The sequence below is a fragment of the Ranitomeya variabilis genome, chromosome 2, assembly GCF_051348905.1.
Source record: "Ranitomeya variabilis isolate aRanVar5 chromosome 2, aRanVar5.hap1, whole genome shotgun sequence".
Taxonomy (NCBI): Eukaryota; Metazoa; Chordata; class Amphibia; order Anura; family Dendrobatidae; genus Ranitomeya; species Ranitomeya variabilis.
The window spans coordinates 81,449,248-81,461,943 of NC_135233.1; the positions used below are offsets into that span (position 1 = coordinate 81,449,248).

A 12,696-nucleotide genomic window follows, 5' to 3' on the forward strand; every position below is an offset into this window, starting at 1 on the left:
TTTCCACAGCGGAAAACCGCCGGAAAAACGCAAAAAAACGCTACAAATCCGGAATGTGGGCACATAGCCGTATACTCACCAAATACTGATGGCCTATCCTTACGATAGGTTATCAATACCAAAGGCTTGGAAAACCCCTTTAATTAAAACACTGTGGGGGGGGGGGGGGGGAACAAATATGATGGAAAAGTAGAGTCAGTAATAAGGATGAGTTACAGTAATTTTCCACTATCAGTTTAGTAAGGTAATTTATTTTTATATATTCTACAATTTCAGTTTTTTGGTTACTTTAGAAAGCAATTTAGTAAAGATATGTTTGTATTTAGCAAAATACCTTCTCTTCTACAAGCTTCAGGCTAATGAACGTTTAGAAACTATTTTAAAAAGTGTCTTTAATTTACAACATTTCTATACAAGCAAATCTATTACCAAACAGTTAAAAGTAAACTCTATATATAGGTGGCATCCTCACCAGAAAATGAAATATAGATACATCACATTCGCTCAGCATTGCACAAAGGATCCGTTAGACTCTACGATATATTCTTACTAGGCATAAAAAATAAGTTCGGGTATCTGTCCTCCTTGCACCCCAGTGCCATTAGTGCTGTCCGAGGAGCACTGAAACTGCACAGTTACTTTCCCGCACTGCACCTCTGTCATGCCCTCCTGTCCAAAGTAGCTCAACTCATTGCCATCCAGGACCACGCTGGCCGTGTAAAAGGTATCTGGTTCGATTTGCACGGGGTACTCAAACCAGACAGGAAACGTGTTGCTGGATCCATCTGAAAAATATTTACTTAGATTCTGTCCCAACGTCACTCCTTGGCGTTTCAGCTCAATTTTTGCGCTATATTCAGCTGACCCACAGCTGGAGCCATAGAGGCCGAAACCTGCAATGAAGACCCTTTTATCCACAGAGAACTGAATGCTGTCACAACGGCCTCTGTAACGCCACTGGTTGCTACGGTAGGCACAGGACTGAAAGCGGTGGCATCTCTGAGGGACTAGACCCTTCCTGGGTTTGCTGACAAATTCTAAATCTGGCTTCTTAGCAGCTGTATACCAAAGAAATATATCATTGGTTTCATTAAGAGTCAACACTCCGGACTGTGCTGCTCCGTTAGCAAAGTCGTCAAGGGCCATAGTTGGGATGCGAATTAAGTAAAGAGCTTTGCCCAAAACTTTCCTCTTGTTCTCTATGGTCGGAGTTAACTCTTGCCGTTGACATTCGACTTCGGCCCAACAGAGAGCTGCCTCAAAGACAACAATTTCTTTGGCGTTTAGAGTCTCTCTTCTAAGGATACTTTCAAGTGTTTGAAAGTCAATGTCGCAAAAACCTTCACTTTTCAAAGCAAGTTCGGCTTGTGCATCAATCACTTCCCAGCACCTCTGGGTCAGATCAGGTTCCTCAAAGAGGCAGCTCTGAGAGAGGAGAACACAGGCATTCTTCGCACTTAGGCTCGTCTCTAGGAAGTTGACACAAGCCCTGGCCAGATGGGGGACAATATATTTCTTAGCAGCATACAGAGTTGCCAGAACGGTATCAGCAGCCAAGTCAATTTCATCACAATACAGATACCTGCATGAAAGAAAACAACATTTATCATCCAAGAGGAAGATTCTGCTCAGTAGATCTGAGGCTGGACAAAACCTCAGACAAGAACCTTAATATCACAAAACAATTAGAGCAGTGAGACTATTCCCCATGTACCCCCTATCCTAGCCTATCATACACAGTGCAGCTTATTAAGAGAAACCCATGAGCACATCAAGAGGACCCATCACAGACAAAGGACATGTACACTTGAGGTGGGCGCATGCCTGATGAACTTCTAGAGTATATTATTTATAAAGATAACAAGTTTCAGATCTGACTTTTCCAATTAACCACTGGATGCCCATTTTGATTTCCTCAACAGAGCTTGAATAATCATGACTCATGGCGCAGATTGAGATCTTGGGAGATGAGAACTCAATCTGTGCATGCACCATCGGAGGCGGCCATTTTTCTGAAGTTCACCGCACTAAGAACGATAGAAATGCAGGGACTGCGCCAACATTTTGTGAAAGCCCATCGCATCGCCCCACTCATTCTGCTGCTGCAAGACATCTGCAGCAGCGACCCTGCCCACTGGGACTCCGCACTCCTCTACAGCCGCCTCCCCCTACCCCAAGTAAGCTACATTCAGACTATGATGCACCCTCATTTTCCGAACAATACGGTATACACAAACTTTAACCAATGACAACATCTGCAAGGAGTTTGTATCTTCTCCCTGTATTTGTGTGGGTTTCCTCCAGGTTCTTCCCACAATTCAACGCACATTGTGAAGATGTGATGACAATGTCTAATGTGCTGTGAAATATGTTGGCGCTCTATAACTAATCAAAATAAAACTTTAAGGATTGGCAACTTTTCATGTTTTCACAGTCTCGTATCCTTAAGAATAAGGTGGCCAACAAGCTTGCAATAATGGCCAGTAGCACTTAGGTTTGAATCTCACCAAAGTTAAGCTCTATATGGATGTTGTAAGCTGCGCCCCAGATGTGTGAATTACCACAAGGTTTCTCACTTTCCTCACACTCCCAAAACAGACTGAGTTTGTTTTTTTTTCTTGTTTTTTTTTTTTTTTTTAAAGTGTCCAAAATAAGGAAACAAGATTGTGGCAGAGATTTATGAGAATCCCTGTACCTCTCTACAGAACATGTTGGTGCTGGATTCTTTACTTCGACAAACACTGCCTCCCAATTAGTACAGAGCCATTATGTGTACTGTAGTAATAGATGAGCAAGCCGGGGTGCGCCATACCCCAGAGAGGTCAATGTCATACCTACATGTGCACCGCATAGGCTACTACATTTAGTGCAGACTCCATCCCTAAGGAAAACAGAAGGAGCATTTCCACTGCCCTGTTTCTCAGCTACTTTCACACTTGAGGTGAGAACTGATTTGTATTGCAGAAGTCTCACACTTTGAACTCATCCCAGTTTTTTTTTTGCATGCTGGCTGGTCTTGGATCTAGTTTCATGCACCATTTCCCTGTGCTTGCAAGTATAAAGCTGCCCTCTGCATCAATATATAACGGAGCTAGGGACAAATAAAAGAAAAACAAAAAAACCTACTGCTTTATAACCCAACACGAATGCATATTGCCCACACCACATGTTTTTCCAATTATTTTTTACATTATAAATCTGCATTGACAACAAATGCATTCAGATTACTCCGGTGTTGGCGCAGATGTGGAGCGCTCCCACTCCAAAGCATTGTGATTCTATTATTCGCCTCGTGCTGTACAAGTTCAAAGGGAGAAAAATCCTAATAAACATTACACCTGCTCCCTGCAAAGTTAAAACAAGCTCGGAGTATACGGTTTTAGGACATCCGGTCATTTGTTAAAAGCAGCATCGCGGCTATGGAAGGATGCCGGCTACATCCTGGTAATTGGAGCCCCAGATAGTATTGACATTGACAGACAAATTATTGTAATGTAGGGATAAAGCTTACTTCAGCATGGCAAGGAAAGCAGCGGGTTCAACATCTGGGATGCGAATTTCATCTTTGTCCTCTGCGAGCTCTCCATAAAACATTGCATGAAAAACGGAGCTCCCGACAGCCAGAACATACTGGGGATGGGAGACCACGAAAGGCGGTGAGTATTAATAAAAGTACACAGGGTCAACAGTGTGTAACAAAAACATTAGAAAGAAAAAACATATGTATCAGAGACCGTAAATAGAGAGCTAGCAATGACAGGCAGAGACACAAGAGAGGAGGAAAGAGATAAAGATAGAGACAGATAAAGAGGTAAAGATGTATACAAGTAATAAAAAAAATAAAAATAATAATAATATTATATATATATATATATTTTTTTTATTCATTGTATATATCTCCACCACTCTGTCTCTTCCCCTCTCCTTATACCTACATCACACACACTAATTTATGCATTAATCCACTTTGGCATAAGACTGCAGAACTACGTTAGGCCTCTGCATAGAAACGGTGACAAACTTTGCTCTGCTACATATACAAATAATGGTAGCTTATTATGTGTGCTACTCTTAAACTGTCTAGCAGCACTGCTTACCTTATGCCCCGGCAGGCATTGAGTCCCACTTGGGGGTCCCACCACAAAATGCACATCTGCCATCAATTCATTATTGAACATCACAGAATTCCTAAAGAGTTAAAATGGGCTTAAATTAACGTTTCGAAGAGAAAACAGCCTTCACCCCACTTTACAGGCACAGTAATTCCATCTCCCATATATTAATAATAATGCCCCGGGCGCGGTCTGACCTTTCTCGGATGGTGCCGTGCAGCCCCTGCCAGTTCGGGGACGGGATGGTGTTATTGTTATTCAGATTTTGCTGGTGATATTGCTGCACGGAGTTGGAGTTGCTGTTAGCTGGCTTCTTGCTCGGAAAGATCTCAGCAGCCATCTTCTTCTTCTTTCTGTTTTTTAATGTAATTATTTCATAGCAAACTGGAGGTAACTTACTGCCACTGCTGGAACTTGCCTTTTTGGGACCTTTTTTTGAACGATTCTTGACCGTTTCTGGAAGCATCAAGAAAAAAGTGAGACATTTCATGTTCTTTCCTTTGGCATCTACCATCAGTATCTTAGTTCATGCAGCTCTAAAGTCCAGGAAATGCAAAGGAATATTACATTTAAAAAAAAAAAAAAAAAGGTAAAAGTAGAGACAATCGCTCTATTTGCAAACAAAACTTCAAGTTTGATCCAGCACTTGATGTGACAAATCTATTCCGAACATGTCTCCTACGTTACTCCCCTCAGACACAGCAGCACAGCTGGGCCACCTATTGTGCGGCGGCAGAACACAGGGCGAGTAGAGCTGTCTGCATTTCTTTTAGCAAATTAGGTTAACAAGATTGGATTGTGCTTTAAGCAGAGATAGTGCGCTCGCTGACGGGAGCCGTGTGCTGAATAGATCTGACGAGAGCCCAGATTGCAGCTTTGCAGATGGTGTCAGTCAATAGCGCTGAGCCAATCGCTGAAGCCACAGACCATGATTGGAGCAAGCATCGCAGCAAGAGTGTTTGCTGAATACATCGGCTCTCGGATAAGGGGGACGTGGTGGTATACCTATATAGTCAGTGTGGAAATCACCGCTAAATGGCACAGGAAAGCCTCGGTGCTCAACCACAGGGCAGGGGGAAAGGTAACAAGCAAGATAGAGAAATATATATTATGTAATACAATCCAAACATCACATACTTCCATATTATATACATGTGCACACATACAAATATATGGAAGAAAGAGGTCTCCATGGATGTGTATATTATATAGTACATATTTTACATACATACATATTTTACATACATACACACACGTGGGTATGTATATAATAAGTGAATCTATATGCATATATGCCTATAAATACAAATCAGTCTATGTATATCACCTACGTGTAACACTGCGTACATTCCATAAATATACAGTGCACATACAAACATATGGAAGGTACGCAGTAACACATGCCTTCATGTTTACTAGAGACACTCGCTTTGGAAGAAAAAGGATTAGGTCACTGTATGTTATTTAATCCGCCCGCCCCCACCCAAACTAAAATAATGGGCCCTGACAGTTCCAAATTACTAAGCTGTGCTAATTAGGCCAATGGCTATGGCAGACATACAAGGGGGGGTGAATTTCTGCAAACAAGAAGCACAGAAATAATAGCAGGTGTCACTGCTCCTTCCCCTCCTTGCTGCAGATTCAGCTTCTAAGGGATTTTAGGGAATACAGGGGCGCGCTGTCAAATTGCCACAACAAACCTTATTTCACGGATCAGGGTCGAATTGATTTTTAAAAGCTGATGCGACATCGTCCTTGAAAGTCAGCCTCAGCGGGAAACCGGCACTCTAAATGAATCGTGTGCCGTCATGGGAGCGCTTTTCTTCATGTATTACAGACTAATTCCCATATTTCATGAATGCGACGGGATGCAGAACACTGAAGTGTTGGGGTTTTCAGTCTTGCTGCGTATTAGGCTCAACTTACTGTATACACCACATCAAGTAATCCATATATACCGCTATTTATAGAGAGGAAAGCTCTTCTAAGCAGCACAATGACTGATCTCTATCCAGGGAGTTCCCTGCTCTATTGCTTGTGGCAGAAAGGCATCATCTGTGCTCGTTAACCCCTGAAGCTCGTCTAAGAACAGGAAAGTACTCGCTCACCAAGGAGTTTTAAATTTGGGGGTTAAAAAAATTTAAAAATGCTGTTTCCAGATATTACTTTAAAGTACATATTAATAGGTCAGTGGTGCCCCCCCCCCACTCACGCCGAATGCAGCATATTCACACTACAGCTTTTTTTGGTGCTTTTCTATGCCTTTTTAATATTCTCTGCTTTAGGACTTTAAACACTACCCCCAAAAAGTGGAATTTACAAACTGAGCAAAAAAATAACAATACTAATAATGATGCTATGAAAATGTCCTGAAATTCATTTTTTTTTTCATGTACACACATACCTACAGTGGCCCATTCCTGGAATTCATCACCTGTGGAAAAGTTGTAACTTCCCTTGAAACTCTAAGGGCATGTGCACACGTTGCGGATTCTGCAGAATCCGCAGGTAAAATGACCTGCGTTTTACCTGTGGATTTCACCTGCGGATTCCTATAATGGAATAGGTGTAAAGCGCTGCGGATTCCGCACAAAGAATTGACATGCTGCAGAAAATAAACCACCGCGTTTCTGCGCGGAATTTTCCGCAGCATGTGCACAGCAGATTTGGTTTTCCATAAGTTTACATGGCACTGTACACCACATGGAAAACTGCTGCGAATCCGCAGCGTCAAATCTGATGCAGAATCGGCTGCCAAATCCACAACGTGTGAACATAGCCTGAAACCACAACACAACTGCAAGAAGTACACAGAAATAAAGGTCAACTTGACGAGCTGCAATGAGCAGAAACATTTCCTTATAGATTACCACATGCACATTAGACTAATGTCAGCAGCACCTGATGATAATGGGTCAGGCCTACAGGTTACGGTGTATTGGATCCCTGGACCATTTATTGTTTGAAATAAAAAGGGGAGAAGCCAGCGCTGCTTATGTTCAGAACGCAATACATAAAGTGCACATGCACATATTGATTTCTAACTGCATTTCAAAATGAGACATTTAGCAAACAATTGATCAATTCTTTGAGCCACCCCGACACGCCAAGGCATTCTCATAATGGGGCAGTCCTACTCTATGTTTTCTATATTCACTGTGCCATTAAGGCCTCCTAAATGTATTAAAAGCAAGACCACATTAAATGCAAACTGTACCTGAAGCGTTTCTGAATCACTCCCATGGGGCCAGAATGGGCAAGCACAGATAAAGGTTGACCAGGTCCGGACATAGACATTTCAGGTAGAACCTCCCCACTGCCTGACCAGCATCACAGATGAAGGGTAAGACAGGCCCAGACACAGGTGCATAATCAAACAAAGCCTAGGGGGCAGGGCTGCTGTATGTGTGTACAGCAGCCTAGATCTATAACAATGAACACAAAGAACGGCGCATGACCCAGCGCGCACGGCAACAGTGGTGGTCAACCACAAACCAATATCAAAATAAAAAGGGGAGAAGCCAGCGCTGCTTATGGTCAGAACACAATACAGAAAGTGCACATGCACATATTGATTTCTAACTGTATTTCTAACTGATTGATCTAGGCTGCTGTACACACATACAGCAGCAATGCCCTGCCCCAGGCTCTGTTTGATTTGTGCATCTGTGTCTGGGCCTGTCTCACTCTATCTGTGGTGCTGGTCAGGCAGTGTGGAGGTCAGATCTGAAATGTCTGTTTGGACCTGGTCAACCTTTATCTGCGCTTGCCCTTTCTGGCGCCATGGGAGTGATTCTGAAATGCTACAGGTACAGTTTGCATTCAATATGGTCCCGCTTTTAATACATTTAGGAGGCCGTAATGGCACAGCGAATATAAAAAACCTAAAGTGGGATTAATGTGGTCTTGCTTCCAACACATTTAGGAGGCGGTAATGGCACAGGAAACATAAAAACTGTAGAGTAGGACTGCCCCATTATGAAAAGGCCTTGGCGTGGCGGGGTGGCTCAAAGAATTGATCAATTGTTTGCTAAATGTCTCATTTTGATATATAGTTAGAAATTAATATGTGCATGTGCACTTTTTGTATTGCATTCTGACCATAAGCAGCGCTGGCTTCTCCCCTTTTATTTTCTTTTATGGTTTGCCCTACAGCCATCCGACAGTGTACAGGGTTATTCAGGACGTTCCTGAAAAAAAAAAAAAAAAAAAATTATGTATCCAAGCACTAACCTGCCTGATGTGCGGCGCCGTTCTTTCTCGGGGCACAGAACAGTCACAGACCACTCCTGTCGGGGATTCAAAAAAGCCTCTGATGTTATGTCTACAGGCCTGAGGCTTCTTTTCTGGTCCGCTCTGTCGATGGGACAGGACTTCTGACATTATTCTAATAGATAGCCAGATCCCCACTGCCTAACTGGGGGAGCCAGCTGTCAATGAGAATGATGTTGGAAGACCCGCCCCGTCACGTCAGCAGCTGAATCTCTGGCAGTAGCGGTCTGTGCCGGGGAAGAACGGCGCCGTGCACGAACGGCGCCGTGCACAACAGTCAGGTAAGTTGAAATTACTTGCCTGTTGGCGCTTAGATACATTTTTTGTTTTTCCATGGAGTCCCGGATATACCCCTTGAAGGGTGCATGCAGCCATCCACCTATTTGGATGCAAGTACTGTAGGTGCTAGTTTGGAGTAGGGGTAGGGGTGATGGTAGAAGGGTAAAGAACAGATTTAACCCCTTAATCCCATATGACGTACTATCCCGTCAAGGTGACCTGGGACTTAATTCCCAGTGACGGGATAGTACGTCATAGCCGATCGGCCGCGCTCACGGGGGGAGCGCGGCCGAGTGTCAGCTGCCTATCGCAGCTGACATCCGGCACTATGTGCCAGGAGCGGTCACGGACCGCCCCCGGCACATTAACCCCCGGCACACCGCGATCAAACATGATCGCGGTGTACCGGAGGTACAGGGAAGCATCGCGCAGGGAGGAAGCTCCCTGCGGGCTTCCCTGAGACGATCGGTACAAGGGAATGTACTCACCTTGTACCGAGCGTCTCCTCCCTGCAGGCCCCGGATCCAAAATGGCCGCGGGGCTGCATCCGGGTCCTGCAGGGAGTACTTCCGGGTCCGGAGCAGGCTGCAGATGAAAGCTGCAGCCTGTAGCGATGTGACTGAGAGCGCCGATCTGATAGAGTGCTGTGCACACTATCAGATCGGCGATCTGTGATGTCCCCCCCTGGGACAAAGTAAAAAAGTAAAAAAAAATAAAAAATCCACAAGTGTAAAAAAAAAAAAAAAAAAAAAAAATTCCTAAATAAAGAAGAAAAAAAAAAAAAATTCTCATAAATACATTTCTTTATCTAAAAAAAAACAATAAAAGTACACATATTTAGTATCGCCGCGTCCGTAACGACCCAACCTATAAAACTGTCCCACTAGTTAACCCCTTCAGTGAACACCATAAGAAAAAAAAAAAAAAAAAAACACGAGCCAAAAAACAACGCTTTATTATCATACCGCCGAACAAAAAGTGAAATAACACGCGATCAAAAAGATGGATATAAATAACCATGGTACCGCTGAAAACGTCATCTTGTCCCGCAAAAAACGAGCCGCCATATAGCATCATAACCAAAAAAATAAAAAAGTTATAGTCCTCAGAATAAAGCGATGCCAAAATAATTATTTTTTCTATAAAATAGTTTTTATCGTATAAAAGCGTCAAAACATAAAAAAAATGATATAAATGAGATATCGCTGTAATCGTACTGACCCGACGAATAAAACTGCTTTATCAATTTTACCAAACGTGGAACGGTATAAACGCCTCCCCCAAAAGAAATTCATGAATAGATGGTTTTTGGTCATTCTGCCTCACAAAAATCGGAATAAAAAGTGATCAAAAACTGTCACATGTCCGAAAATGTTACCAATAAAAACGTCAACTCGTCCCGCAAAAAACAAGACCTCACATGACTCTGTTGACCAAAATACGGAAAAATTATAGGTCACAAAATATGGAGACGGAAAAATTTTTTTACTATAAAAAGCACTTTTAGTGTGTGACAGCTACCAATCATAAAAATCCGATATAAAAAACGCTATAAAAGTAAATCAAACCCCCCTTCATCACCCCCTTAGTTAGGGAAAAATAATAAAATTAAAAAAATGTATTTATTTCCATTTTCCCATTAGGGCTAGGGTTAGGGTTAGGGCTAGGGTTAGGGGATAAAGTTAGGGTTGGGGATAAAGTTAGGGTTGGGGATAAAGTCAGGGTTGGGGATAAAGTCAGGGTTGGGGCTAAAGTTAGAGTTAGGGTTTGGATTACATTTACGGTTGGGATTAGGGTTGAGATTAGAATTAGGGGTGTGTCAGGGTTAGGGGTGTGGTTAGGATTAGGGCTAGGGGTGTGTTTCGATTAGTTTCAGGTAGAATTGGGGAGTTTCCACTGTTCAGGCACATCAGGGGCTCTCCAAACGCGACATGGCGTCCGATCTCAATTCCAGACAATTCTGCGTTGAAGAAGTAAAACAGTGCTCCTTCCCTTCCGAGCTCTCCCGTGCGCCCAAACAGGGGTTTACCCCAACATATGGGGCATCAGCGTACTCGGGACAAATTGGACAACAACTTTTGGGGTCCAAGTTCTCTTGTTATCTCTGGGAAAATAAAAGTTTGGGGGGCTAAAAATCATGTGGGAAAAAAAGGATTTTTTATTTTCACAGCACTGCGTTGTAAACTGTAGTGAAACACTTGAGGGTTCAAAGTTCTCACAACACATCTAGATAAGTTCCTTGGGAGGTCTAGTTTCCAATATGGGGTCACTTATGGGGGGGGTCATTCCATATCAAGTGATCCAAATATGAATATTTTTTTTACCTGACGTCTTTAGATTTTTTTTATTTTTTGTTTTTATGAAGTACAACTTTAGTTAATTACAAATTAAAAGTTTAGAATTTTTTTCTTCATCAGTTAATGTTTTACAGATTTTTAAAGTTTTAAAAAAGCGCTGATTTTGGCCTGGTATGGCTTTACATTTTTTATCATATCTCGGGCTATGATTAAGATATAGAGGTGGGAGAGGTATCATTTTTCTCAGAACGGTACCGGCTTTCATTTGATATGTCACAAGACTATGTTTCTTTATATTTTGTTTTGGTGAAATCAAATTAAACATTTTGATGCGCAATTCTGAAAAAAACGTATGTTTTAAAATTGTGAAAACATGCATGTGTTACACTTGTGTCCTTGTTTATATTTGTACAGGGATTAAACTTGGGACCTATCAAATTTGTATTTTTTTTTTAAGCCTTGAGTCATCTGATTTTATGTTTGTGTGAGCTTCTTCCCTTTTTCTTTTCAAATTACAACTTATTGCATTCAGCATTTATATGTAACAATAAAGAAACGCAAAAAACAACTACCAAAGTGCCAGAATAAATACATCTTAATCATCATAACAACTGGCTCAGCATTTTCAACCTGAATTCATTGAACAAGCCAAAAGAAAAAAACGTGATCACATCCTCAAGTGTGGTTTTCTAAATAGTCTCATCCTGATTATATGTTAAAAACAAGATTAAAAGAACCAATATTTCTACCACCCATTTATACATGGAACAATTTTTTTTCTACTATATCACTAAACATGTCATTTCTGAAGTGTTTAAGAAGAATAGTCCAGTAGTTAAATCCTCGTACTATAAAATATGAACTAATCAAACAATTAATAGTAGGTTTTTACACTGGCCTTCTATCATCAATGTGTCCCTTCTAGTGGGTGAAGTGTCATCTTGTCCATAAGCGCTCACTAGCAATGGCCGCTTCCTTCTGTGTCAGAGTATGTGCGGCCCGTCATGGCGCTCGGCTCCACCTGAGTTATATCTGATTTTTGTTCACTTTTACAATGTCTGGTTTTCTTGGATACACAAAGGACGGCGCTGGACCAGAAGGTGCAGAAGAGTCACTTCTACGTCTTCATTTTCACAATCTTTGGAGAGTCCAGTAGCCGTCAGCGCTAATCATATTCACAGGTCACATCGCCAGTTGTGTCATCCATTGCCGATCTTGTGCCGCCTTCTACCACTTCATGGACGTCACTGTCTTTATTTCCACTACATGGGATGACAGTCCGGTATTGCTGAGTCCCTGTGATGGGTTCTGCTTCCTGTAACCGATATAACAAACTCTCCTCCTCTTCGTAGTCCTGGTTTGAACAATACATGAACTGGATGTTAAGAGTATTTTTCTCCCTCCATTTGAGGAGTTGCCTGGGTGATAAGATTTGGTGTGAATACGGCCTCTGGAGGCCCGAGCTGCCGGCCTGTCATCTGCTCTGCAGTCACCGTCTACCCCTGTTCAATCTCAGGTTGGGCCCTAACAAAGCTTCTCCTCTGTCCTCTCCTGCTTCTAACTCTAACATAACAAAATAATACAGGAATAGCTAACAATCATGGATTATTTGGTAAATACAGACCCCACACTTCTACACCACAGGCTGAACAGACCTGAAATCAAGATTTTTGAACTGACACTGTAAGGCTAGGTTCACATTGCGTTAATGTGTGCACGCTAACGGACAGCGTTGC

The 12,696-nt window shown here is 42.3% G+C and overlaps 1 protein-coding gene across 3 annotated transcripts in view; it reads right to left on the reverse strand.

The window, feature by feature from the left end:
• Positions 1-231: 231 nt before the first annotated feature.
• BTBD3 (BTB domain containing 3) overlaps positions 232-12,696 on the reverse strand; it is a 33,450-nt gene continuing 20,985 nt past the window's right edge. For 2 of the 3 annotated variants that reach the window (XM_077282597.1, XM_077282598.1), the window contains exons 2-5: positions 4,310-4,568; positions 4,098-4,188; positions 3,512-3,630; positions 232-1,582 (exon numbers count right to left, since the gene is read on the reverse strand). In XM_077282597.1, the coding sequence (XP_077138712.1) occupies positions 550-1,582; positions 3,512-3,630; positions 4,098-4,188; positions 4,310-4,452 (1,386 nt within the window). In that variant the 5' untranslated portion in view covers positions 4,453-4,568 and the 3' untranslated portion in view covers positions 232-549. Of the gene's footprint in view, positions 1,583-3,511; positions 3,631-4,097; positions 4,189-4,309; positions 5,093-12,696 lie in introns of those variants that run through there. The other variant, XM_077282596.1, reaches the window with a different exon arrangement.